At 50.8% G+C, this 24715-nt stretch overlaps 1 protein-coding gene across 1 annotated transcript in view; it reads right to left on the bottom strand.

Annotated features, from left to right (window-relative positions):
* Positions 1-6000: 6000 nt before the first annotated feature.
* Positions 6001-24715, bottom strand: part of PIP5K1A (phosphatidylinositol-4-phosphate 5-kinase type 1 alpha) — a 59996-nt gene continuing 41281 nt past the window's right edge. Inside the window, exons 8-15 of the mRNA XM_056852589.1 lie at positions 22907-23112; positions 21460-21543; positions 17763-17811; positions 17002-17086; positions 15546-15683; positions 14744-14873; positions 8748-8832; positions 6001-6088 (exon numbers count right to left, since the gene is read on the bottom strand). Of these exons, the coding sequence (XP_056708567.1) occupies positions 6086-6088; positions 8748-8832; positions 14744-14873; positions 15546-15683; positions 17002-17086; positions 17763-17811; positions 21460-21543; positions 22907-23112 (780 nt within the window). The 3' untranslated portion in view covers positions 6001-6085. The remainder of the gene's footprint in view (positions 6089-8747; positions 8833-14743; positions 14874-15545; positions 15684-17001; positions 17087-17762; positions 17812-21459; positions 21544-22906; positions 23113-24715) is intronic.

The raw sequence follows: 24715 nt of genomic DNA, 5'->3' as shown, positions 1-24715 counted from the left end.
ACATCCCAACGTTTCCTAGGCAGACTTTGTTTGCGGGGTGGTTTGCCAGTGCCTTCCCCAGTCATCTTCCCTTTACCCCCAGCGAGCTGGGTACTCATTTCACCGACCTCGGAAGGGTGGAAGGCTGAGTCAACCTTGAGCCGGCTACCTGAAACCGACTTCTGTTGGGATTGAACTCAGGTTGTGAGCAGAGCTTGGACTGCAGTACTGCAGCTTACCACTCTGCGCCGCGGGGCTCCTAAGTGGAAAAAAGGTACAATTAAAATTTTCATTGCGTACAGCAATAGTATTGGAACGTCTGTTATATTTTCCAGCGACTAAAAGGTCATTAACATTTTAAACATATTGTCTAATGTTTAAGGGGGCCCACTTGCCATCGGGCAAGCTGACACCCGGGCCAGTCCGCCACTGCTTCTGATTGGCCGTTGGGAGATTTGATTGGCTGTGCAGATTTTTAAAAAGGATGGTTTTGGAAACAGCTGCCACCACAGGACACGAGTCTTCACTTGCGTGACTGAAGGTAAGCTGTGGCGGTCATTTTATGGCTGCTTCTGCCCCCCCGTGGCAGCCATTTTGCAGCAGCCATTTTGTGGCTGCGCCCACCACCCTGGGTCACTATTCCAAAGGTGCCCACCGGCTCAAAAATGTTAGGGATCTCTGCTCTATTGAGACAAATTTGTTCAGTGGAGCGAAGAATGTGCAGCTCTGCAAATGGGCAACAGCCACAATAGCCTATTCTGAGTGAATTTGAACTTGACATAAGCGGGGCCATCTTTATTGTCTGGCTAGGTTCCTCTGGCTGAAAATGAATCTTTGCACCCTGACAAGTTTTTTCTGCTGTCTTTGCTATTCTGAAAGGACTAAGTGTCAAAGAAAACAAGGCCTCTGTCCTTGAGTGCTGATAAAGGAGTATAATTTTGACTCACCCTCCCTGAGACTTCATGAAGGAATACTGCAAGAAGGGAAGCTGCAATTTCTAAGCGGCATGAATACGTCAATGCTTATGTCTAATTGGATGGGATAATTTTCCTTTTCCAGTTCTTCCCTAGTAACGCTGTGATGGCGTTACTAACCCTAACCCTAAAAGTATAAAGCCTGTATGCATAATGAGCTTATTAGAACTTACCTGTCTTTAGGTGACTTAAGACTAGGTGAACTTCTCAGCTCGAGCTTTTAATAAAACCTGCAGTACATTCCCCGTGACCATAAACATGCTTCCCGTTTTTGCTCTCACACGGTGGAACAGCCCGCTTGAGGTCAGTAAACGCTCCCTTCATAGAATCATAGTTGGAAGGGACCACCAGGGTCATCTAGTCCAACCCCCTACACAAAACTACCTCCCCTCCACACCCCCATGACCCCCCTACTCCATGCCCAGAAGATGGCCAAGGTGCCCCCACTCTCATGAACGAAGGCCATAGAACCAGCATTGCTGACAGATGGCCATCTGTATGTGTGTAAAGTGCCGTCAAGTCGCAGCCAACCTATGGCGACCCCTTTTGGGGTTTTCGTGGCAAGAGACTAACAGAGGTGGTTTGCCAGTGCCTTCCTCTGCACAGCAACCCGTCTTCCTTGGTGGTCTCCCATCCAAATACTAACCAGGTCTGACCCTGCTTAGCTTCTGAGATCTGATGAGATTAGGCTAGCTTAGACCGTCCAGCTCAGGGTGATGGCCATCTAGTCTCTGCTTAAAACCTCCAGGGAAGGAGAGCTCACCACCTCCCGAGGAAGCCTGTTCCACTGAGGAACCGCTCTGACTGTTAGAAAATTCTTCCTAATGTCTAGACGGGAACTCTTTTGATTTAATTTCAACCCGTTGGTTCTGGCCCAGCCTTCTTGGGCAACAGAAAACAACTCAGCACCCTCCTTGACTGCTGTCATTCCATAGAATGTGCAAAATAAAACTGTTCAGGCAGCCATTTTTTAAAAAAAGGGGTTAGAATTGCAATATAATGGAACAGCCCTGGAGGGAACTTTTATAAGGGAATAGGAATGTTGTCTGTGGTGTGTTGCACCCTGCTTTTATTGCACAGTCTACTTTCCTAATCCCCTTTCTGCAATATGGTGTGGCGCGCCTTAGCCAGTTTTCTGTGTGTGTTGTTTTCAAATTGCATCATCCTAATTCAGTTGTGTTGTTTATCTTGCAGTGAATTCTTTAAAAAAAAAAACATTTTGTAATCTCTCTCAAGTCTCCGGGAAAGGCAGGCTATAAACAAAGTCAATAAATAAACGGGCAGGTGGAGGCACCATGCACCTTCCAACCAATTGTACTCATGAACGCAGTTAAAGAGTATGTGACGCAAGCACATAATATTTGTCGATACATGAACACTCACTATCCCTGCACGTTTCTCTCTCTTCCTTGAGATGGTTTTACTCTCGAATGCTTATACCCTGAAACTCTTGTGGGTCTCTAAGGTGCTACTGGATTCGAATCTGTTTTACATGTTAAGCCCCTAACCGTGGCACCCACCAACACCTTTCCTGGCACCGGCCAAGTGTTTTCAGAAAGCGGGCAGAACCAAGTGGGACTTTTGCCCAGCAAGGCTTCTAAGTGGCCACCGGAGATCCGATCGGCTGGGCAGATTTTTTTAAAGGTTGCTTTGGCATCAACTGCTACCCAGTGTAAGGCTCTTCAACCTTTGAATAAGCAGGTGTGGCAACCATTTTGTGGCTGTGCCCACCATGTTGTATCAGCATTCCAAAGGGAAGAGGAAGAGTTGGTTTTTATATGCCGACTTTCTCTCCCACTTCAGGAAGAATCAAACCGGCTTAAAATTCCCTTTCCTTCTCCTCCCCACAACAGACACCTTGTGAAGTCGGTGGGGCTGAGAGAACTGTGACCAGCCCAAGGTCACCCAGCTGGCCTCATATGTAGGAGTGGGGAAACCAACCTGGTTCACCAGATTAGCATCTGCCACTCATGTGGAGTGGGGAATCAAACCCAGTTCTCCAGATGAGTCCGTCGCTCCAAACAACCGCTCTTAACCACTGCACCATGCTGGTGAACCGCTCCATTACCAGTAGCCCTCGGCACATAGTTCTAAGAGACCAAAATGGCTACTTGTCTGTTAATAGACCAGTTTGTCAGCCAACTCCTGTCGAAGCTGATCTGATCAAGACAACGGCGATCTACAATCAAACGCCCAACGACTCCAAGAAAAAGAAACGAGGACAAACTTTATTGAGCTGAGTAGCATACTGCAGGTTATGTCCCATCCCTTACAAGGGACACGGCTGATAAAACATACCTTTGATCCCCCCTCCCTCCTACATCCATTTCAACAGGCGGTAAAATGCCCAAACCAAAATATAGAGTCACGAGGGTGACGAAATCCACAAGACGGCAGGTCGGGATGGATAAGCTCAGAGCCGAAAGCTCTCTTCTCTGCAAAGCAAGCCACGGATCCTGCCACATGGGGGAGCGGAGGGTGCGGTGCCCACGGGCAGGAGAGCGGGCACCTCCTGGCATCCCCCCCCCTCCACTGAGCTGAGGAAGGGAGAGACAGATCAGTCCCGAGAGGAGCCGGGGTCCAGCTCTGAATCCACCGTTGTCTCTTTGCAAGGAGTTTTGAACGTCCAAACTGATTCAAGGCTTGGGTTTTGTTTTTTAAAATGTAGATCAAACCACCCAGCTGCCATTCTCTTCAAATTGTTCAAAGCAAAGTCTATGACAAAGCGCTAGCCGGCAAAGTCACGTCCCTCCCGCCCCGCCCCATTTAAACAGCTAAAGTTTCGAAGGAAGGAGATGGTATTTAAATACAACTTCATAAATAGTAACGTTAAGGGAAAAAAACACCCACCCCAACATCTTGTTCTTTCTTCCTCCTTGTAGCATAAAATTAAGCACTGCCGAAACATTTTCAGAAAAAAACCCAAAATCTAGAGTGTCTAATATAGACAGTTAAACAGAACTCTGTGAACGGGAGGGAAGGGAAGGGGAGAGAGGAGAGAAGCCGGGTTTTAAAAACTTGCTAGAATTCTCTAAAAAAGCATAAAAATTTGTTGTTGCAGGGAACTCACTTTTAGGCTGGCGTTCTTCATGGACGTCTGGCTAGTGTTAGGATGACAGGAGAATAAAATTGGGGGAGGCTCGAGCATTTCAGCATTAGCTAATATATAGGGCCGGATCTTGTGCATCCCGTTCCCCTAACGGTGGCTCTAATCCCTGACACAACAAGCTTTCTGCAAACGCAAGAGACTTTTTGGGTCAGGGAGGGGACTTTTGCTGGGCGGGGGGGGAAGCACCACCCTGGGAGGAAGGATCCACAGAATCCGGCCCCTGGCATTACATCCGTTTTTAGATCCCTGCTGATTGTAGTCCATTTGCTTCCTGGCTATCTCTGAAACCCTAGTTAGCATTATTCTCAGTGCAGGCCACCCCCCACAGTTGACCTTGAAAAATGAACGGAGGGTCCACAGAAGCCTGTCAAGCGCCCCCCCCCCCTATTCCTGAACGGGTTGCAAGGCAGGCAGTAACAATCTCTGCACTGGATTTTTAAAAGGCGTTTGGGGCTTTGAAGATGAGCTCATACTGGGGTTATACTACAGTTGTCAACATAATTTAATATAAGAAGGAACCTGTCTTGCTATAATCGCTACATATCTTATTGCATCGGTCTGACAGAAAAATACAAAACTCTGTTTTGGGGGAAGCAAAAGGATCCCCCTGCCCTCCATTTATTATAAAAGGTACATGTAGAGAGAAATATAGATTCTTTTTGGGGTAGGGGCTATAACATTTCACGTGATCTGTTCATTTTTTCTCTTGATCTATTCATTTTTTCTCAAGAAAATGAGAGCTAAATTTAAAAAAATAAAAACCGGCACAATGCACACCCCGACCGGCTGAAGGGGAAGGTTGGTGCAGCTTTGGATAGGAAAATACAGCCATGCATCTCTGACAGTTTTCAGTTTTTTTCCCTCCTCTGGCACAGAACATTAAAAAAAATAAAACCCTGGAAATGGAAAGGGGGGGAAATAAAGACTGCTTAAAAATGAGAGAAAAATTTGTCCATTTTTATACAGCCTGGCAGAATTGCCCCAGAATCAAGATCCAAGCACTGCTTTTTTTTTGGGGGGGGGGTCTTTTTAAAAAAAGGAGGAGACCCTAAAAAGGCTTAATACTGAGAAATGGGAGGATCTCCCAAGGAACAGGGGAATCAGTTTGGTCCATTTGCAAAATACGAAAGGCTTAAAAGCCGGCAAGTGTCCTCGCTTCTGTGCAGAGACACAGACACGGTGCGGTTTAAAAACCAAAGGACTATAAAATTCCTCTCCTTCACTGCGCACCCCCGCCCCACAAGTAGAGAAAGAGCACCAAGGCAAGCAACAGAGAAGAGAGGAAACGCCCCCCTCTCCTCTTACTCACCACTATGTGTCTCTACTGGGCAGGGGTCTGCCGCCCACACCACAAAGTCAAGCATTTAGCTAAGGTTTGCCCCCTAGTTCTAGTGAGGCCCCAGATATGCGATCAGAGAAAGAGAGGAGAAAAAATGTCTCTCTTGGACATGTTTTGGGGTGTTAGCTTGGGATGGGGAGGGGGATTTCTTGGCCTAAAAGTCACACATTTAAAAATAAAAAACCCCTTATATGGCAATTCAGGGAAATAAAAGTTTAAATACATTTTAGAAGGTTTGAAATTTAAAAAAGCATGACGACAACGTTGATCTTCTGCGAACCTGTTCCGAGCGGGGCTCACTTCCCACTTCTGGAGGAACTGGAGCACAGACGGGAATTCTTGGCTGGGAAACCTACTCTGCCCTCAGAGGAGTTTGGGCCACAGGCAAAGGCCCTTTCTCAAGAGATGTCCCATAAAGCCCCACGTAGGGCTGGGGGATGGGCAGCCTCTATGCCAACACCGGAGGAAATCGGTAGCCTTTGGAGAGCCGACAGGCTCCGCGGAACGGTACGTCGTTGCTAACACTACACTGCCGGGTGCGTTCCCCCACCCTTTGACCTTCCGGAAGATTCGGCGGTTGAGGTCAACAAAGTTCTTGATACCAGCTGCCTGGGAGGGCTGCAGGTTTCTCAGACGTCACAGACCAGGAAGAAATCTTCTGCTTCCATCAAAGAACCCCGCATTTCACTGCAAAGGAGAAAAGCGCACAAATCAGGCAACTGGCAGACCAGAGACAGTATCCACGCCGTAGCACTGCGGGGGAAAGAGGAGGCGGCCCTTGACAAGCCCCCGGGATTTAGACCAGAGAGGCTCTGTACTGTGTGCCTCCACCTTCAGAATAAGCGAACAGAGACGGAGCCCTCTCCATGGCAGCCCATCACAGAAGAAGAAAGAAGAGTCGGTTTTTATATGCCAACTTTCTCTACCACTTAAGGGAGAATCAAACCGGCTTACAATCACCTTCCCTTCCCCTCACCACAACAGATCCACCCTGTGAGGTAGGTGGGACTGAGAGAGCAGTGACTAGCCCAAGGTAACCCAGCAGGCTTCGTGTGTAGGGGAAACCCACCTGGTTCACCAGATTAGCCTCCGCTGCTCATGTGGAGGAGGAGTGGGGAATCAAACCTGGTTCTCCAGATCAGACTCCACCGCTCCAAACCACACAGCTTTCCTTTATCATCATCGCCGTTGTATGTTTACATTCTTTTATTGTTTCTTTGTTTATTAATTCATTTCCTCACATTCATATCCCGCCCTCATTCCCGTCAAGCCGGGCTCAGAGCGGGTCACAACATTTAATATAAAAACATAGATTAAAACGTACTTAAAAGTACACTTCCTAGTAACAAATAAAACAAGATGGCAGCAGTAAAATTTGAAAAACAGAGCCACTGGAAAAACCAGGCCAGGCAGTAACCCCCAACCTACGTTGGGGGGGGGGAGAGGATGGGGAGGCCAGCAACGATGGGGGAGGGGCCGTGGCTCAGTGGTGGAGCATCTGCTTGGCATGGAGATGGTCCCAGGTTCAATCCCCAGCATCTCCAGTTAAAGGAGCCTTTAACAAAGCCTGAGGAGGGCAGGGTTTGGGCAGAGGAGGGACTTCAATGCCATAGAGTCAAATGGCCAAAGCAGCCATTTTCTCTAGAGGAACTGATCTCTATTGGCTGGAGATCAGTGCCAATAGCAGGAGATCTCCAGCTAGTACCTGGAGGTTGACAACCCTAGTCAGGCACCCAATCTCCAGAAATTTCCCAATCTGGAGTAGGGTAGGGGCTGTGGCTCAGTGGCAGAGCATCTGCTTGGCATGCAGAAGGTCCCAGGTTCAATTCCCAGCATCTCTAGTTAAAGGGACTAGGCAGGTAGGTGATGTGAAAGACCTCTGCCTGAGACCCTGGAGAGCCGCTGCCGGTCTGAGATGACAAGACTGACTTTGATGGACCAAGGGTCTGATTCAGTATAAGGCAGTGTCATATGTTCATGGGATGGTATTGGAAAAAATGTGCGGCTGCTCTCATTCGTAAGCCTAGCGAAACAGCTCCGTTTTACAGGCCCTGCTCATTTAGGTCCGGCAGGCCCCTGATGTTATTGGGGAGGTTGTTCCACCAGGCCGGGGCCAGGGCTGAAAAAGCCCTGGCCCTCATCGCGGACAGCCACACACTCCTCAGGCCAGGGACCACCAATAAATCGTTATTCATCGAGCACAGCACTCTGGGGGGCATACCAGGAGAGGCGGTCCTGCAGATTAAAACATTTATATCCCACTTTCCCTTGTGGTTCACAGTGGCTTACTATAATAGTTAAAAACATCTTCTGTTAAAACTGAAAATAAAATAGCCAACCCAAATCTGTACCCCACTTCTCCGCTTAAAAGATGCCAGCCAATTCAAACCCCCTCCAAAGTCCTGGCAAACAGGCAGGCCGTGAAGCGCTTCCTGAAGATCTCCGAAGGGGGGCTTTCACCTCTTCAGGGAACGCATTCCACAGAGCTGGAGCCACGATGGAAAAGGCCCTGGGCTCGGGTCGATGCCCAACGGACCACTCTAAGTGGTGGGAGAGCCAGCAGATGGCTGGCTGGCAACCGTGGTTGGGGCACAGGGACATATGGAAGGAGGCGGTCCTTCAAAGATGTGGATCGTGGGCCATGGGGGGCTGAAAGGTCATAATCAGCACCTTGTATTGAACCTGGAAACAGACTGGCAGCCAGTGCAGCTGTTTTAAAACGGGCAGCGCATGTTCCTGGCGGTTGGGCCCTGACAACAGTCAGGCTGCTGCATTCTGGACTAGTTGTAGTTTCCGGGTTGTTTTTCTTCACGCAAAGCATTGTCAAATTATGGAACTCCCTGCCCCAGGATGTGGTGATGGCTGCCAACTTGGAAGGCTTTAAGAGGGGAGTGGGCATGTTCATGGAGGAGAGGGGTATCCATGGCTACTAGTCAAAATGGATACCAGTCATGATGCATACCTATTATCTCCAGGATCAGAGGAGCAAGCCTATTATATGAGGTGCTGTGGAACACAGGCAGGATGGTGCTGCTGCGCTTGTCTTGTTTCTGGGCTTCCCAGAGGCACCTGGTTGGCCACTGTGTGAACAGACTGCTGGACTTCACGGGCCTCGATCTGATCCAGCAGGGCCTTTCTTATGTTCTTAAGGGCAGCCCCACTTAGAGCCCATCGCAGCAATCCAACCATGAGGTTTCAGTGGACCGGAATGCCAAAGGCCTCTCTCCTCGGCCCAGACTACCAGTCTGGCTTCACTTCCTGCCTCGGAGCCCGGGCCTTCAGTGCCACGGGCAAAATCTCAGGCCTCCCTCCCCACCCCCTCCCCAAGACCCTCACGAGGACTTACAAAGCTGATCTCTGTCTCGGGCAAATCCTCAAACGGCTCCGTCAGCCCTGACGGCTGGTCTGACACGGAGGGTCCGGGGGAAGCACTGTGGGGGGGGGGGGGAGAGGAGGAGGGGAGGTAAAGGTGAGTGGCTGCCCATACAGCACTGTGCGTACCCCAAACTAACCCCGCAGCGGCTTACAGAGGGCCACCATGTTGCCAAGCCAAGTCCCCTCCCTCCACACACACACTCTGCTGCAATGAGCAGTTCTGGACTTCAGCGGCTGCACGGTTCCCTCTCTGCAAGAATGCAGCAACGGGAAAGCGAGCCGGGCCACACCCTCGGGCGCAAAGCCTGAACCCCCCACCCCATCCTGACCACCAGCTGCTCCGTGGATGTCGGGGAAGGTCAGGCCAAGTGGCCTCAGGCACAAAGGCTGTTAGGTAGAAGAAGAAGAGTTGGTTTTTATATGCTGACTTTCTCTACCACTTAAGGAAGAATCAAACCAGCTTACAATTACCTTCCCTTCCCCTCCCCACAACAGACACCCTGTGAGGTCGGTGGGGCTGAGAGAGCTCTAAGAGAGCTGTGACTAGCCCAAGGTCACCCAGCTGGCTTAATGTGGAGGAGTGGGGAAATCGAACCCGGTCCACCAGATCAGAGTCCGCTGCTCATGTGGAGGAGTGGGGAATCAAACCTGGTTTTACAGATTAGAGTCCGCCGCTCGTGTGGAGGAATGGGGAATCAATCCCGGTTCTCCAGATTAGAGTCCACCTCTCTTAATCACTACACCACGCTGGCTCCAGAGCTTTGGACAGCTGCTCCCCGGCATGGTTCTCAGTGAACTGGCAAGCTTGTTCCTGGTCCAGACCGTCTGAGATGGCTGGTGGGGGTTCAAGTAGTTGGCCCTCCATTCCAAACAAGTTTCCCCCAGGCATGGTAGGGAAGGGGCCTGGCCCCATCTCCCAACTAACACGTGAGTTTTTGGTCTATCTCGTGAGACCCTGAAGTGTCCCAACCAAAGCTTACCCACTCCAGCAAATCTGTGCTGAACTCCACCTGGCAGCCACCCTCTTGAGTTCCTGCATTTCCAACCCCACCCCCACCCCCACCCCAGCCACTCACAGGAAACAGACATCTGTTGGGCTACTCGTGGCAGGGACCCAGCGCAACCCCCAGCCTCCTCCTCCGCCCAGTTTTGGTCGCACCTACTTGAAAACATGCTGAACTAGCTACCTCCTCGGATAAGTTGTCTGAACTGTGGCTTTCTTCTCCCTCTGATCTAAGTGGAGATTGAGAGACAGACTCACTGATGGAAAGACTGGCACGGCTGGTCTCTAGCTAGGGTCACGTGGCAGAAAGAGAAGCCAGGGTTTAAAGCCCCAGCGCATGCCCGGAAAGATTCCTGCCATGCGCTCCGGTTTGAAGCTGAAATGCACAACTCCAGAGAAATTACGGCAGTTCGAGGCTGCAAATGTGTGACAGCTTCTCCTAGAAAGAGGGAAGGCGGAGCTTTGCAGTGGTGCCCCCAAACGAGTGCAAAAGGGGGGAGCCCCGTGGCCGTTGTGGGATCACAGACCCAGAGGGCAAGAGGGCAAAGCAGAGCAAAAGCCAGTGGGGCTCCTGGACTTCAGCGCTTCCAGGGGCAAACCAACAGCTCCTATGGGGCTCGGCTGACTTAGCTAGGTCTCACCTCACCTATCGGAGTAGAAGCTGAGTATGGTCACCATGGACATGGTTTCTTGCCCTGGCTCTCCCTTCGACCTGCGCAGAGATGGACAGAGGTTAGGGGCCTCTCCGGCATGGGCCTGCCCCAAACAAAAACTGGGCAAGGTGCTACAGCCAAGGGCAAGCTGAGCTCAGGGCGGATTCAGCTGAAGAAGAGACCTCAGAAAGCGACTCCCTCAGTGGCTGCTTCTGGCGCTCGCTTCGGTTCTCTCCGGCTACCCTTGAAAGCCATTCCTGAGAGCAGGGGTCTCCAGATCTTTCCAAGCCTGCAAGCAGCTTTGGAATTCCGGGCGAGAGACCCACCTGGCCCCGACCACTATCTAAAAAAACACTTGGTGGGAAAGGCAGGAAAGGAAAGTCCACCGCTCTTAACCACTACACTGCACTGGCCAGCATCCAGATACCTTTCCCTAGTCTTCAGGCAATCCATCCCCTGGGCAAAATGAGAATTTCCTCATCCCCCACAGGAGTTGGACTGTGAACCTCTGAGTGCCCTGAGCAGCTGGACATTCTGAGCCGTTCTGTGCCTGAGGCTTCAACGTCACACACGCGAATGCAGTGGAGAGATGTGGGGGAAGCTGGGAATCCTGTCATGGGGGGAACAAAGCCCACCTCTCCGCCCTCAATAGCGGGCAGCCTCGCCTTCAGCTGCCAGGGGTCCTGCAGGCAACCATAACACAGTCCCCCAAAGAAGCTCTGCACGGCCCCCCAAAGAACCCTCGCAACACGCAAGTCTTCTCTCCACACACACACACGCACGCAGCCCAACGCAACCAGGGGTATTCCAGTGATACAATGAATTCGTTCTCAGAAGATTTATCGAGAATATATCATAAAGGCCCCTTCTTGAGTTCAAAAACCCACAAAAGAGATGCTAAACGCGGTCGCCGTCTGAAAAGCCCCCAGGCCCCCTCACCTAGTGGAGCTCTCCGGAACGACTGGAGGAGTCGCATCCTTCGAGGCACCCGGTTTGTGCACTTCGACGCCTACTGACCTAAGCACAGAAGGGGTTTAAGAACAAGAAAAGAAAAAAGGAGGAGGAGGAGAAAAAGACCTTGCTGGGGAGCAGGTTTCACAAGAAGGAGGCAAGAACGTCTCCCGGATCTGAACCAGTAGGCCACGAAAGCCCCTCATCTGCCTCTTCTGGACAGGGAATTGCGGGGTTTACTTCTCTGACTCTGGAACAGCCAAAATGGAGCAAAGAGGAACACAAGTTTGCATTCAGGGCTCGGGTTTCGTTCTGCTGCCATCCCTGCTTTGGCAAGCTTGGCTCTTTGGTGCAAAAATTGCTTCTGCAAACAGCAGCCACGCACGTGAGATTCCAATGGCCGGCTGGATTCCTGATTCCAGACAGACATTTTTGTAACCATTTGGGGGACCCAGGCAGCGGCTTTCAGGAGGAAGCACGGCGGCCCACCTGGGGGTGGGGGAGCATCACCTTTCCCTTCCAGCCGGCCCTTGTCCTCTTTTTGTGATGGGGGGGAGCAAGACCCTTTCCGAACACATCTACCAGAAACGGGGAAGCAAATGGCTGCGGCAGGCCTGCTTTAAAGCATCCTCAAGCACCTTTTCAGATTTTATTTTGGGTTTTTTGCATTTGGTAGAAGCAGCCTAAATCTAGGTTTTCTCTTCTTTTAAATGTAGGGATAAAGAAGAAGAAGAGTTGGTTTTTATAAGCCGACTTTCTCTACCACTTAAGGGAGACTCAAACCAGCTTACAATCACTTTCCCCTCCCCTCCCCACAACAGACATCCTGTGAGGTAGGTGGGGCTGAGAGAGCTCTAAGAGAACTGTGACTGGCCCAGGGTCACCCAGCTGCCTTTGTGTGTAGGAGTGGGGAAACAAACCCAGTTCACCCGATTAGCCTCTGCTGCTCATTTGGAGGAGGAGTGGGGAATCAACCCCAGCTCTCCAGATCAGACTCCACTGCTCCAAACCACCGCTCTTAACTACTACACCATGCTGGCTCTCACACCACCCTGGTTGAAGCAGCCTAAATCTAGTTTTTCTTCTTCTTTTAAATGCAGGGATAAAAAGCAGAGGGGGAAGGAAAGATTTACAAAACAGCGAGAGGTGCATTCATTCAAATGCATTCATTTCTGGGGACCGCCCTGTGGATCCGTTCTGCTAACGGCAGGGCTGCAATTAGCGTAATGGATCTGCGGGATCCTTCTTAGAGCTAGGCATCCTGGACGGCAAGCGACTGCTCAGATTATACCCTTGCCATTAAATTTGGTTTGGGGAAAAAAAGGTTTGCCTCGAGGGGCATTGGAAAGGCAAGGAATGCTCCCTGCGTCATGAGCCAGGGCCACACAAGAAGGGAGGGGGAGCCAGCATGCTGTGTGAACTCCGGCAGCCGCAAGGCCCAACACAACCGAGAAACCCATCCATGCATAATCCACAGAACAGGCTCTTGCAAAAGACTCCATGCGGTTTCAAGGCATTAACAGGGCTGAAAGGAGACACATGCACAGATTCTGCCTTCTCTGCCTCATCTTTTAATTCAAACCAGCGACACTACAGCTTTCAGGTGGGCCTACGGCAATCCACCAAATTTAACAGCCAGCTGCAACTGTAAGACACGATCAGGTGATTAAGGATACCTCCTAGCAAAAGCAGATAAAAGAACTCGCCTCTCCCCCCCCCTCCCCACTTTGCCCAAACATCCTGTCCCTGAATCAGCCCCCCCCACACACACCAACGGCATAAAATGTGTCCAGGCTCGGCCCCACAAGCTGTCCCTCTGGCCTTAAATAAACTATATTTTCACTATTGATTTATTTCATTTATTCCACCCAACTCTGGGTACCCAGCTTCTACAGGAAGTGGGACAAGGAACAGGTGTGGGAGCCAAGCTCTTTTTCCTTGCCCTTCTCTGCCATGTGAATGCCCCAACGTGGAGACTTGGAGGGCCGGAGAGGAAGTCTGCAGTACTGGTTCTAATCTCCCTACGTGGGGTGAGGATGTGGAAGAGACAGGGAAGAGCAAAACTCAGATGGGTCCTTCGGCAATTCCATGGCGCTAGCGTTCAACCATAGTGCTCGCCAGATTCTGGCAGTCACGGCCTTCGACAAACCCTAGAAATGGCTCGTTTGGAAATTAGAAATTAGCACTCAGAGGTAGAGCTAGATTCAAATCCAGCAGCACCTTAGAGACCAACAAGATTTTGGGGGTATGAGCTTTCAAGAGCCAAAGGTCTCTCAGAGCTTCGACTGTCAAAAGCTTAGGATACATGAACACATGAAGCTGCCTTATAACTGAATCATACTTCCTTTTATCGCGGCTCTCCAGGGTCTCAGGCAGAGGTCTTTCACATCACCTGGTCCCTTTAACTGGAGATGCTGGGGATCAAACCTCGGACCTTCTGAATGCCAAGCAGATGCTCTACCACTGAGCCACAGCCCCTCCCCTAATGGTTGGACTAGAAGAAAGAAAGCAGCAGCATCTGTGGTGGGATAAGCATCATCCTCGGCACACCCTTTCAAGTTCTGTGGATGTTCTTGCTGTCCTGTGACACCTCTCTCCTTTTTCTAAAGCTGCTTTTTCTAAACCTGTGAAAACGAGCTGCTGACCAGGGTGGTAGGAACCACCGATAGGCCAGGTTGCAGACAATCTGCGCCAGGACAGAAGTCCTGATTCTGCGGCATGGGAAAACCAAAGCAGGTGGCAAACTGCACAAATGTGCTCCCCTTGCACCACCGACCCCGATTCTAGAAGCCGAAAGGGATGAAGTCATTCAGGGCAGACACGTTTCATCTCTCAGCTCCTGCAAATCCCGTCCCTTAAACTTCTAAGCTCATCTGCAGCTAGCAGGACCAGACCCTTGCTTTAACTAAAAATTAAAAGCCAGGATTCTTCAGACGCCGTCTTTGGCATTCGGGCGGCAGGATTATGAAAAGAGCAAGCATCCAGTAGCACCTTAAAGACTAACAAAATTTTGCTAGTCTTTAAGGTGCTACTGGACTCTTGCTCTTTTCTACAACTACAGGCAGAATAACACAGCTACCCAACAAGGATTATGAAAGAAACACATGCACACATATACAGCCATGCCTCCACATCTCTTCTTCGGCACATTCCTCTAATTCCATCAGAAAAGCCGACAGCGGCTTTAAACCCCTGCCACCCTTAACACACGGCAGGCCTTTGGACAGCCGGGCTTTCAGAAGCTGGCGCAAGTCAGGAACGCAAAACTCACGGAAAACACAGAAAAAGCTCCCGAGAGGCCCCAGCCAACAGCAGGCAACCCGGCCCTCACGTGCGTCAGAAGCCCCAGCGGAGGCTCACCTGTTGGCTGGGGAGTTGTAGCCCCTGCTCCCCAAAGAAGAGGTGGACAGCGTGGTGGCGGCAGAGTCGCTGTTTGTTTCGTCCACGGGAGGAGTCTGAGGGAGAAGGTCTGGGCGGCCCAGCTGGGAACCTGGAAGAGGAAGAAGAGCTGGTTTTTATATGCCGACTTTCTCTACCACTTAAGGAAGAATGAAACCAGCTTACAATCACCTTCCCTTCCCCTCCCCACAACAGACACCCTGAGAGGTAGGTGGGGCTGAGAGAGCTCTAAGAGAGCTGTGACTAGCCTAAGGTCACCCAGCTGGCTTCATGTGGAGGAGTGGGGAATCAAACCTGGTTCGGTCAGGCCTGCTAGACAGAGTTGTTCCACCGGGTCTATGGTTGAGGACGGCTACGGCGTTCCATCTGAGCTGGCCTCCCCCACCCTTTTATACTGTGGTTCTTTAATACTGTGGTTGCCCCATCGATGGAACTGGGGCCCTGGCTGCTGGAGGGCTATGGCAATCGTAAGATTTAGAGCCATTGTTAAATTACTGGTTTTAATCTTTTTGAATTTGCATGTGATTTTATTGAGATAATTTTTATTGTATTCAAATGCATTTGTATGGTTTTATGTGTTGTTAGCCGCCCTGAGCCCGGTTTTGGCCAGGAATTGAGGGTGGGGTATAAATCAAATCTAAAAACAAATCAATAAACGTAGCAAAAAATGCTTCCTGGGTGGTTCCCTGCCTTGCTCTTTGCCCTGGAGAGGAAGGCAGGGCCCTCTCTCTACACCCTCGCTTCTCTGTGGGCAACAACCAACCTGGCTCCACCTCGGCCTCCGTCGTGACCTGCACTTTTGTTTCGTACATTCCTTGCGTCTGGGAAGGCGCTCCGCTCTGGCCTGACCGTCGAGGAGCTGCAATGCCCGACCGGCTCTTTTTCGAGGGGGACGGTTTTACTGCAAAGAGAAAAAGCACATGTGCACGTCCACCAGACGTTGCCTTCATTTGTCCAGAAACAAGACACAAGGACTTCAGACAGCAGTAGCAGCAGCAGCACCCAAAAAACAGCAGAACCCACCGAGATGCTGGGGGGGGGGGGAGAGAATGTCAGGCTCCTCTCACCCACACCCAGCCTGTCACCTTCCCCAGCTTCTTGTCATTCTTGCACATGCATGTGCTGCAGGGTGATGCGTGGATGGTGTGGAAAAACGGGAGAGAATGGAGGAACCAGGGATCGACGGTGACTGCAGCCACCGAGTGCAGCAAAGCCAAACAATACAAGGCCTCTGGTAGGAGAGGAGCGGGGGCCAAAGGGAGCCCCCCCCTTCCAAAGCGCCACTTGTTAGGGCTTCAGTATGCTGGGACTGGGATACTTGATAGGACCCATCCGGCAGTGCTGTTAGCAAGTAGGCAGGTAGACTGTGTCACAAGTCTTTGTAGCCGAGATTTGTTCAGCTGCAAACAGAGCTGGTATACTGGGCCCCGGTTCGACTCATTCCGACAGCTCATGACTCTGGGTTTTGGGAGGCACCTTCGCAAGACACCCAGGTTGGAGCCGAGTCCTGTTGGGCTCGGACCCCCTGACTTAATGATCAATTCAGTCCAACGTATGGTCAAACATAACTGGCAGGAGCTTTTGGGGGTGCTCTCTGGGCCTATGAGCCTCGAAGAAGAGTTGGTTTTTATATGCCAAATTTCTCTGCCACTTAAGGAAGAATCAAACTGGCTTACAGTCACCTTCCCTTCCCCTCTACAAAACAGACATCCTGTGAGGTAGGTGGGGCTGGGAGAGCTCTAAGAGAGCTGTGACTAGCCCAAGGTCACCCAGTAGGCTTCATGTGGAGGAGTGGGGAAACCAGCCCGGTTCACCAGATTAGCCTCTGCCGCTCATGTGGAGGAGTGGGGAATCAAACCCGGTTCTCCAGAACCCACCACTCTTAACCACTACACCACGCTGGCTCTCTCGAACTGGATGGAACCCAGGACTTTCTACATTCTCTACCCCCGCGGAACTACCGGCCATTTCCCAGCACCCCCTGTGAAAAACACCCAGGAGACAAAGGAGTTGAAAAGGCAACTGCCCAGGGGCCTGCTGACATACTGCCAGTCCAAAGATAGCAGTGTTTGCTTTAGGAAAGAGGCTTCCACCTGGGCCCATAGAAGGCAGGATGAGGCCTGGATGGGGTGGGGGTCATCTAGGAGCACCTGTTACTACACTACCTGCACAGGCACAAAAGGCTAAACTCATACAGCCCGCTCAAAGAGATAACTTACAGGGGATTTTCTTGAACACCATGTTACACATGAACCGCTGGAACCGTTCTGCGTAGAAGCTGGGCCTGTGAACTGACACCGTATCCTGAGGAAGAGGAGGAGGAGAAGAGTTGGTTTTTATATGCCAACTTTCTCTACCACTTAAGGCAGAATCAAACCAGCTTACAATCACCTTCCCTTCCCCTCCCCATAACACATGAACACATGAAGCTGCCTTATACTGAACCAGACCCTTGGTCTATCAAGTCATTATTGTCTACTTAGACTGGCAGTGGCTCTCCAGGGTCTCAGGCAGAGGCCTTTCACATCACCTACTTGTCTAGTCCCTTTAACTGGAGATGCCGGGGATTGAACCTGGGACCTTCTGCATGCCAAGCAGATGCTCTATCACTGAGCCACAGACACCCTGTGAGGTAGGTGGGGCTGAGAGAGTGTGACTGGCCCAAGGTCACCCAGTTGGCTTCATGTGTAGGAGCTGGAAAACCAACCCGGTTCGCCAGATTAGAGTCCACCGTTCATGTGGGAGGAGTGGGGAATCAAACCTGGTTCTCCAGATCAGAGTCCACCGCTCCAAACCACAGCTCTTAACCACTACATCATGCTGGCTCTCCGTGTGGAAGTGAAGAAGTGGAGTGAAGAAGCCGCGCGGAAGGTAATGGGGGGGTGCCCTGTCAGAGGCACAGGTGGCGGATCTCCTTCAGGAAGATTCCTGCACTTTTTAAGAAGAGGAAACAAAGAGTCAGGGAGTTTCGGTTGCTCACCCCATCGTGGACGAGCGCCTTCCAGGAATGTTCCAGCTTCTTCATGAACCTGAAAGTGAAGATTTGAGAAGGTGGGAAAAGGATAGTTTCAAGTGGAAGATTTAAAAAGGCGTGATTTGGGGTAGGGGAAGCAGTGGAAGGGCATGTGAAGGAAAATATCCCCCCCTCCGCCACATATCACTGTTTGTGTCCCCCTCCACCATCAGTCAGTCCACCTTGCCAAGCAACGTGATCCCTGCAAGGTCAGCTTCTTTTCAGAAGGACCTTCCAGGCTCCAGCAGGAAGTCCAACTTGTCTGCTCTAAGCGGCCAACGTAATTACATTAAAAGGCACTAAGTGAGGATCCAGCTGCTGCTTTTAGCAGCCGCATTTATTTAAGCTTATTTAAATCCCACTTTCCTCCTGAATGGGGCCTGTCATTCTCCCCTCCATTTGAGGCCTAACAACCACCCTGTGAGGTAGGTTAGACAGACAGTAACAACAGGACTAAGGTCACCCAGCTAGCTTTCATGGCGAAGTGGGGATTTGAACCTGGGACTCCCAGACTTTAGTCCAATTCTCTAACCACTGCACCACATGCCCAGAAACTTTTAAAAAAGGTCATATATCCAGTGACCAGCTAGATGAAGTCATGGAGAGAAATTTACACATCAAGCTTTCTCCCACTGGATGACCTGCTGACCATGCCAGCAACCCAGATCTCATACAACGTTTGGCTCTGGTCACTGCAGCCAGCTCGACGTAGTGGTTAAGAGTGGCAGACTCTAATCTGGAGAACAGGGTTGGTTTCCCCACTCCTCCCTCCTCCTGAAGCCTGCTGGGTGACCGTGGGCTAGTCACAGTTCTCTCTGAACTCTCTCAGCCCCACTTACTTCACAGGGTGTCTGTTGTGGCGAGGGGAAGGGGATTGTAAGCCGGTTTGATTCTCCTTAAAAGGTAGAGAAAAGCAAGGTATAAAAAACCAACTCTTCTTCTATTTATTTTTATTTTACTTTGTTTATATCCCACCTTTGCCCCTCAACAGGGAACCAAATTGGCGTACATCCTTCTCCTCTCCATTTTATCCTCACAGCAACCTTGCGAGGTAGGTTAGGCTGAGAGTAAGCGACTGGCCCCAAGGTCACCCAGGACAGGCCCTGCCAGGAAGACGAGCTTATCTGTTCCTAATTTTAGTAGCGCATTTATTCTAAAATATAATATTAAAACGGGTGAGGTGCTTTAAAAAAAAAAAATCAGCCCTGCATTCCCTCCCCCAATGCAAGCAATTTCCCTTTGGTACATTTTCTAAGGCAATTATCCATAATGCGCCAAAAAAACACACCAACACCCAACAGCTTTGAAGTAAATTAACCTGAGCCTCGAGTGCGCGGTTCACTGTCCCGGCGCCACAGCAACGTCTCGCAAACAAGCCCCATCATCAAAAACGCCTGGCACATGCAAGCTGCTGCCTGCCGCCTGCCCAGCTCTCCCCCATCATTTCCTGCCTGTTTCCCTGGGCATAACAGCCTCGCCTCGTGCAGAAACCTGTTCTGCGAGGGCTCGCCCTCCCCGGCTGCTGCGTCAGCTGTAATGACTTCCCGTGTGAAGGGCGGACTCCCCTTTTCGGCCCTCGCCGCGGAGCGGATGCAAATGGTGGGCTGCTGAAGGGGAGAGGGATTTATTAGGACGGTCCTTGTGGCCTTGCCGGTCCCAAGGGGGTTTGGTTTTAAAAAACCAAGTCTTGTGATCCAAACACCGAGGGGCTTTTCTTGGGAAGGTGGTAAGCGCTCCTTCCCTGGAGGTTTTAAAGCAGAGGCTGGATGGCCATCTGTCAGCAATGCTGATTCTATGACCTTAAGCAGTTCATGAGAGGGAGGGCATCTCGGCCATCTTCTGGGCATGGAGTAGGGATCACTGGGGGTGAGGGGGGGAGGCAGTTGTGAATGTCCTGCATTGTACAGGGGGTTGGACTAGATGACACTGGTGGTCCCTTCTCTATGATTCTATTCTAAGAGACAGAAGACTAAATTCCAAAACTGAGCGAGTCCGGCAGAGGCTCTTGGGTACACGCTAGCAGCTGGGTGCAGAGGTACAGGCTGCCTCTGGAACACAGAGGCTCCGCTCCACCATTATTAAATTAAAATACTTTATAGCTGCCTTTCTACCTGGTGCAACTGAAGGCAAATTGCAATATAAATAAAACAATTATTTTTTTTTAAAAGGCCACCGTTTAAAATCTCCAATTAGAACCGCCAATAAATAAAACACTGAATCAGTCAAACAGAGGCCAAAATTATAATCATAGAGTTGGAAGGGACCATAAGGGTCATCTAGTCCAACCCCCTGCACAATGCAGGGAATTCACAACTACCTTCCCAGCAACCCCTACTCCATGCCCAGAAGGTGGGGAAAACACCCTCCATGATCCCTGGCCAATCTGTCTGGAGGAATATTCCTTCCTGACCCCAAAGTGGCAATCAGCACTACCCTGGGCATGCAAGAAAGGGCGACGAGAGCCAAACACTGGTGCAACCCTTCCTGCCCTCCCTCTCATGATCTGCCCAAGTTCACAGAATAAGCATTGCTGACAGATAGCCATATAAACTCTGCTTAAAAACTTCCACAGACGGAGAGACCACCACTTGTCTTCAACTGCCTCCTAAAGATGGAAATTGAGGGGGGGGGGGGCAGGCGCACTTCCCTGGCATGGGGGAGCCATCAAAAAGGCCCTCTCTTGTGTGCTCACCAGACAAGCATCTTTGATGGGCCTTTCCTTGTGACCTTAATAACGGCTAACAGTCACTCCTGAACTCTCTTTAGAAGCTAAAATGACTAAACGGAGGCTGTCGTACTTTGGTCACGTTATGAGAAGACAAGAGTCACTGGGCAAGACAATCATGCTAGGAAAAGTGGAAGGCAGAAGGAAAAGAGGAAGACTCAGCATGAGATAGATTGACTCAGTCAAGGAAGCCACGACCCTCAGTTTGCAAGATCAGAGCAAGGCTGTTGACTATAGAATGTTTTGAAGGTCATTAATTCATAGGGTCGCTGTAAGTCAGAAGCAACTTGATGGCACAGAACACAAGCAACAGTCATTGGTAAACGTCTCCTGCTCTACGCATTTGACTAGTCTCCTCTTCAGGCGATCTCTTTCCCCCTCTGTCGCAACTTGGAAATACATTTCTATTTTTCCACGGGGGCAGACCAATTTTCTTCTCCAACCTGACTAATGTTTCCACCTCTGAACATTTCTTGCCCTGACCTGGACGGCCCAGGCTAGTCTGATCTCCTGATATCTCAGAAGGTAAGCAGGGTCAGCCCTGGTTAGGACTTGGATGGGAGACCACTAAAGAAGTCCAGGGTTGATACACAGAGGCAAGCAATGACAAACCATCTCTGAACATCTCTTGTCCTGACCTGAACGACCCAGGCTACCCCGATCTCGTCAGATCTCAGAAGCTAAGCAGGGTTGGCCCTGGTTGGTACTCGGATGGGAGACCACCAAGGGTCCAGGGTGCCATGTGGAGGCAGGCAATGGCAAACCACCTCTGAACGACACCTGCTTGGAAAACACTATGGGGATGCCATAAGTTAGCTGTGATTTGACGGCATGTGATGTGGGGCAGCTGTTTCAGGGCTGAAGAGCCTGGTCAAGAGCCCTGTGGCTTCCCCATCTACAACCGGCATTGGGGAGGTGGAGAGAAAGCGAGAGCCTTACCTGTAAGATTGCAACACGTCTATGATTCCAATGTACAAGAGCAGCCTCTCCCCCTTGGAGTTTCGAGATGGGATCCCTCCCATTCTAGAAGGGAGAAAGTGACAAATGAGGACTCGTGAGTCGACGGGCACCCAGCCAGGCCCAGAAGCCTTTCCCATTCACTAGGAACCAGCCGCAAGTGAGCGGAACGCCGGCAACTGGGCTCGCCGGCTGCCTGAACGAGTGGCAAAACGTGTCGGGGAACAGCTGAGCCGGAAGCTGTGCCATGCTTTTAGGAAATGGTGCTACAAACAATTCTGTGGGTTGGCTGGTCGCAGGTATCCCCAAACCGCGGGGCAAATTCAGCTGAGCTGAAAGCTTGATCGGATTAAGCCCCGCACTGAGGCAGCAATCCGCAGGATCCGCTGTAAGGATCATGAAGCTGCCTTTATACAGAATCAGACCACTGGTCCATCGAGGTCAGTATTGTCTGCTCAGGATGGCAGCAGCTCTCCAAGGTCTCAGGCAGAGAGGTCTTTCACATCACCTGCTACCTGATCCTTTTAGCTGGAGATGCCGGGGATTGAACTTGAGACCTTCTGCATGCCAAGCTGAGGCTCTTCCGCTGAGACATAGCCCATCCTCATAGGGAGCTACCCTACAGAGTCAGGCCACTGGTTATCTAGCCCGTCTGCTCCAAGCAGCTGAAAGAAGCTCTCAAGTTCCTTTTAACTGAAGATGCCGGCAATTGAACCAGGGACCTTCTGTATGCCAAGCAGATGCTCTACCACTGAGCCACAGCCCCTTCCCCATGAACCTGGACACACGAGGCTGCCTTATAATGAGTCTGACCCTAGGTCCATCAAAGTCAATACTTTCTAATCAGACTGGCAGTGGCTCTCCTGGGTCTCAGGCTGAGTTCTTTCACATCACCTACTGCCTGGTCCTTTCAACTGGAGATGCTGGGGATAGAACCTAGGATCTTCTGTATGCCCAGAAGAAGGCAAAAAACCTCCAGGATCCCTGGGCCAATCTGGTCTGGAGGAAAAGTGGCGATCGGCATTACCCTGGGCATGCAAGAAAGGGCCACAAGAGCCAAACACTGACGCAACCCTTCCTGCCCTCCCTCTCAGGATCTGCCTAAGTTCACAGAATCAGAATTGCTTCAAATGGCCATCTAGCCTCTGCTTTAAAATATCCAAAGAAGGGGAGCCCACCATCTCCCGAGGAAGCCTGTTCCACTGAGGAATCACTCTAACTGTCAGGAAGTACTTCTTAATGTTTAGCCGAAAGAAGGCAGCTTCATGTGTGTCCAGGAAACGATCGAACCCACAGATCTGCTTCACCAGCCTCGTTCTTTCTGGTAATGATCCGGAATTCAGGTGGGATGACTTTCAATCATCTCATTCGTCTCTCCCCACCCCCATCCCCCCGCCCATCCTCAACTCAACCACCACCATGGACTTACTGGTCGTCGGTCTCCACAGTGCCGCCCCTTCGTGCCTCCCCCTGGATTGATTCCATGGCCGTGGAATAGAGGGCCTTCTGGGCTGCGGGCCGCCGCATGTCAGCGTGGGAGGACCCATCCACGACCGCCCGCTCCCTTTGAGCCAGGTCAAGGTTGTGGACGGCCACGAGTAAACTGTAATCCATGATTTTGAAACTCTGCAAAACCTGAACGGGGAGGGGGAGACACAGATAAGCCAACACATTCCAAAGCCAGGCAAAAAAGGAAAAAAGAAAAAAAAAACCCAAACTTGGATTGCATCAAACGTTTCTAGCAAAAACCCATGCATTATTTTGTTTTTCAAACCTGCCCCATCCCAAGGGCTTTCCCACTTCTTCCAACCAAAGTCTGGTGTATATTTGGTTTGCGTCACACCCTAACCTTGATGCATAGGGCAGAAAGATTGCTTGTAAGCTCACATAATTTTTTAAAAAATTGATAAAGTAATACATTAGTCCCATGAACTAAAGTGGTCTGGATTAGGACATTTTCAGTCAGAAAATTACGGAGTGTTTTACAAATCTGTAATTTGATCCGGCGGCTCCAGCTGGTTCAGAACACGGCAGCAAGGCTTCTGACGGGAGCCTCGCCCAGGGTGCATATAAAGCCAGTGTTTTACCACTTGTACAGGCTCCAGCTGGAGTATCGGATCAGGTTCAAGATGCTGGTTTTGACCTTTAAGCCTTACACCAGGGATGGGGAACGTCAGGCCGGGGGCCATTTAAGGCCTGCAAAGTCATTTGGTCTGGCCCTTCATGGGTCCTGGCAGATCTCTAGCTCAGAAGGATCTAAGAGTGGTGATCTGCCCCCTCTCGCAGACAGGAATAGCCTCTATTCAAGGCAGATGTGAGTTTGTTTTGCAGAGAAAAGATACCTTTTCCCCCCCTTGCAGAAGAGTCGTTAGCTATGGAGCTGCTAGGACTGCCCAAGAAACTGTGTCAACCCTTTCCCACCCGGACCATGAAGAAAAATATTCCCTCTGTACTACAAGAGGGTAGGGGCAGAAATGGCGACAATGGAGGGGTTAAAGGGGGCAGGACCAGAATGTGCAGGGGGGGAGTTCTTAGCCAGTGTCTCCTCATTTCATCCCTGCAGGCTGTTAACAAAGACAGCTTGGAGGACGCTGATTCATAGGGTTGCCATGAGTCAGAAGCAACTTGACAGCACTTAACACCCACACAATACATTCCTCGTGGGGAAAAGGCAATAATCCACAAGGACTTTTGCTGGAACAAAAAACATACCTGGCTCCATTTAAAAGCAACATTGGTGAAGCAGAAGCCCTGTCCTTGGGGGCTTTCAACTAGGACTGCCTCCCTCCATATGCCCATGCACCAACTACGGTCATCAGGCAGCCATCTGGCATCGACCAGAGCCCGGGGCCTTTTCCGTCCTGGCTCTGGCTCTGTGCAATACGCTCCCTGAAGAGGTGAGGGGGTCCCCTCCTTGGAGATCTTCAGGAGGTGCGGCAAGGCCTGTCTGTTTGTTTGCCAAGGCTTTGGAGGGGTTTGAATTGGCAGGCATCTTTTAAGGGGGGAGAGGGGAAGAGAGGTTAGGGGTTTGTAATTTTTTTTTTTTTTTTTTTTAGCTGGGGATAAGAACATAAGAAAAGCTGGATCAGACCAAGGCCTGTCAAGTCCAGCAGTCTGTTCACGCAGTGGCCAACCAGGTGCCTCTGGGAAGCCCACAAGCAAGCCGACTGCAGCAGCATTGTTCTATCTGTGTTCCACAGCACCTTAGATAATAGGCCTGCTCCTCTGAGCCTAGAGA

The sequence above is a fragment of the Euleptes europaea genome, chromosome 7, assembly GCF_029931775.1.
Source record: "Euleptes europaea isolate rEulEur1 chromosome 7, rEulEur1.hap1, whole genome shotgun sequence".
NCBI lineage: Eukaryota > Metazoa > Chordata > Lepidosauria > Squamata > Sphaerodactylidae > Euleptes > Euleptes europaea.
This window is presented reverse-complemented; position numbering and strand designations above follow the sequence as displayed.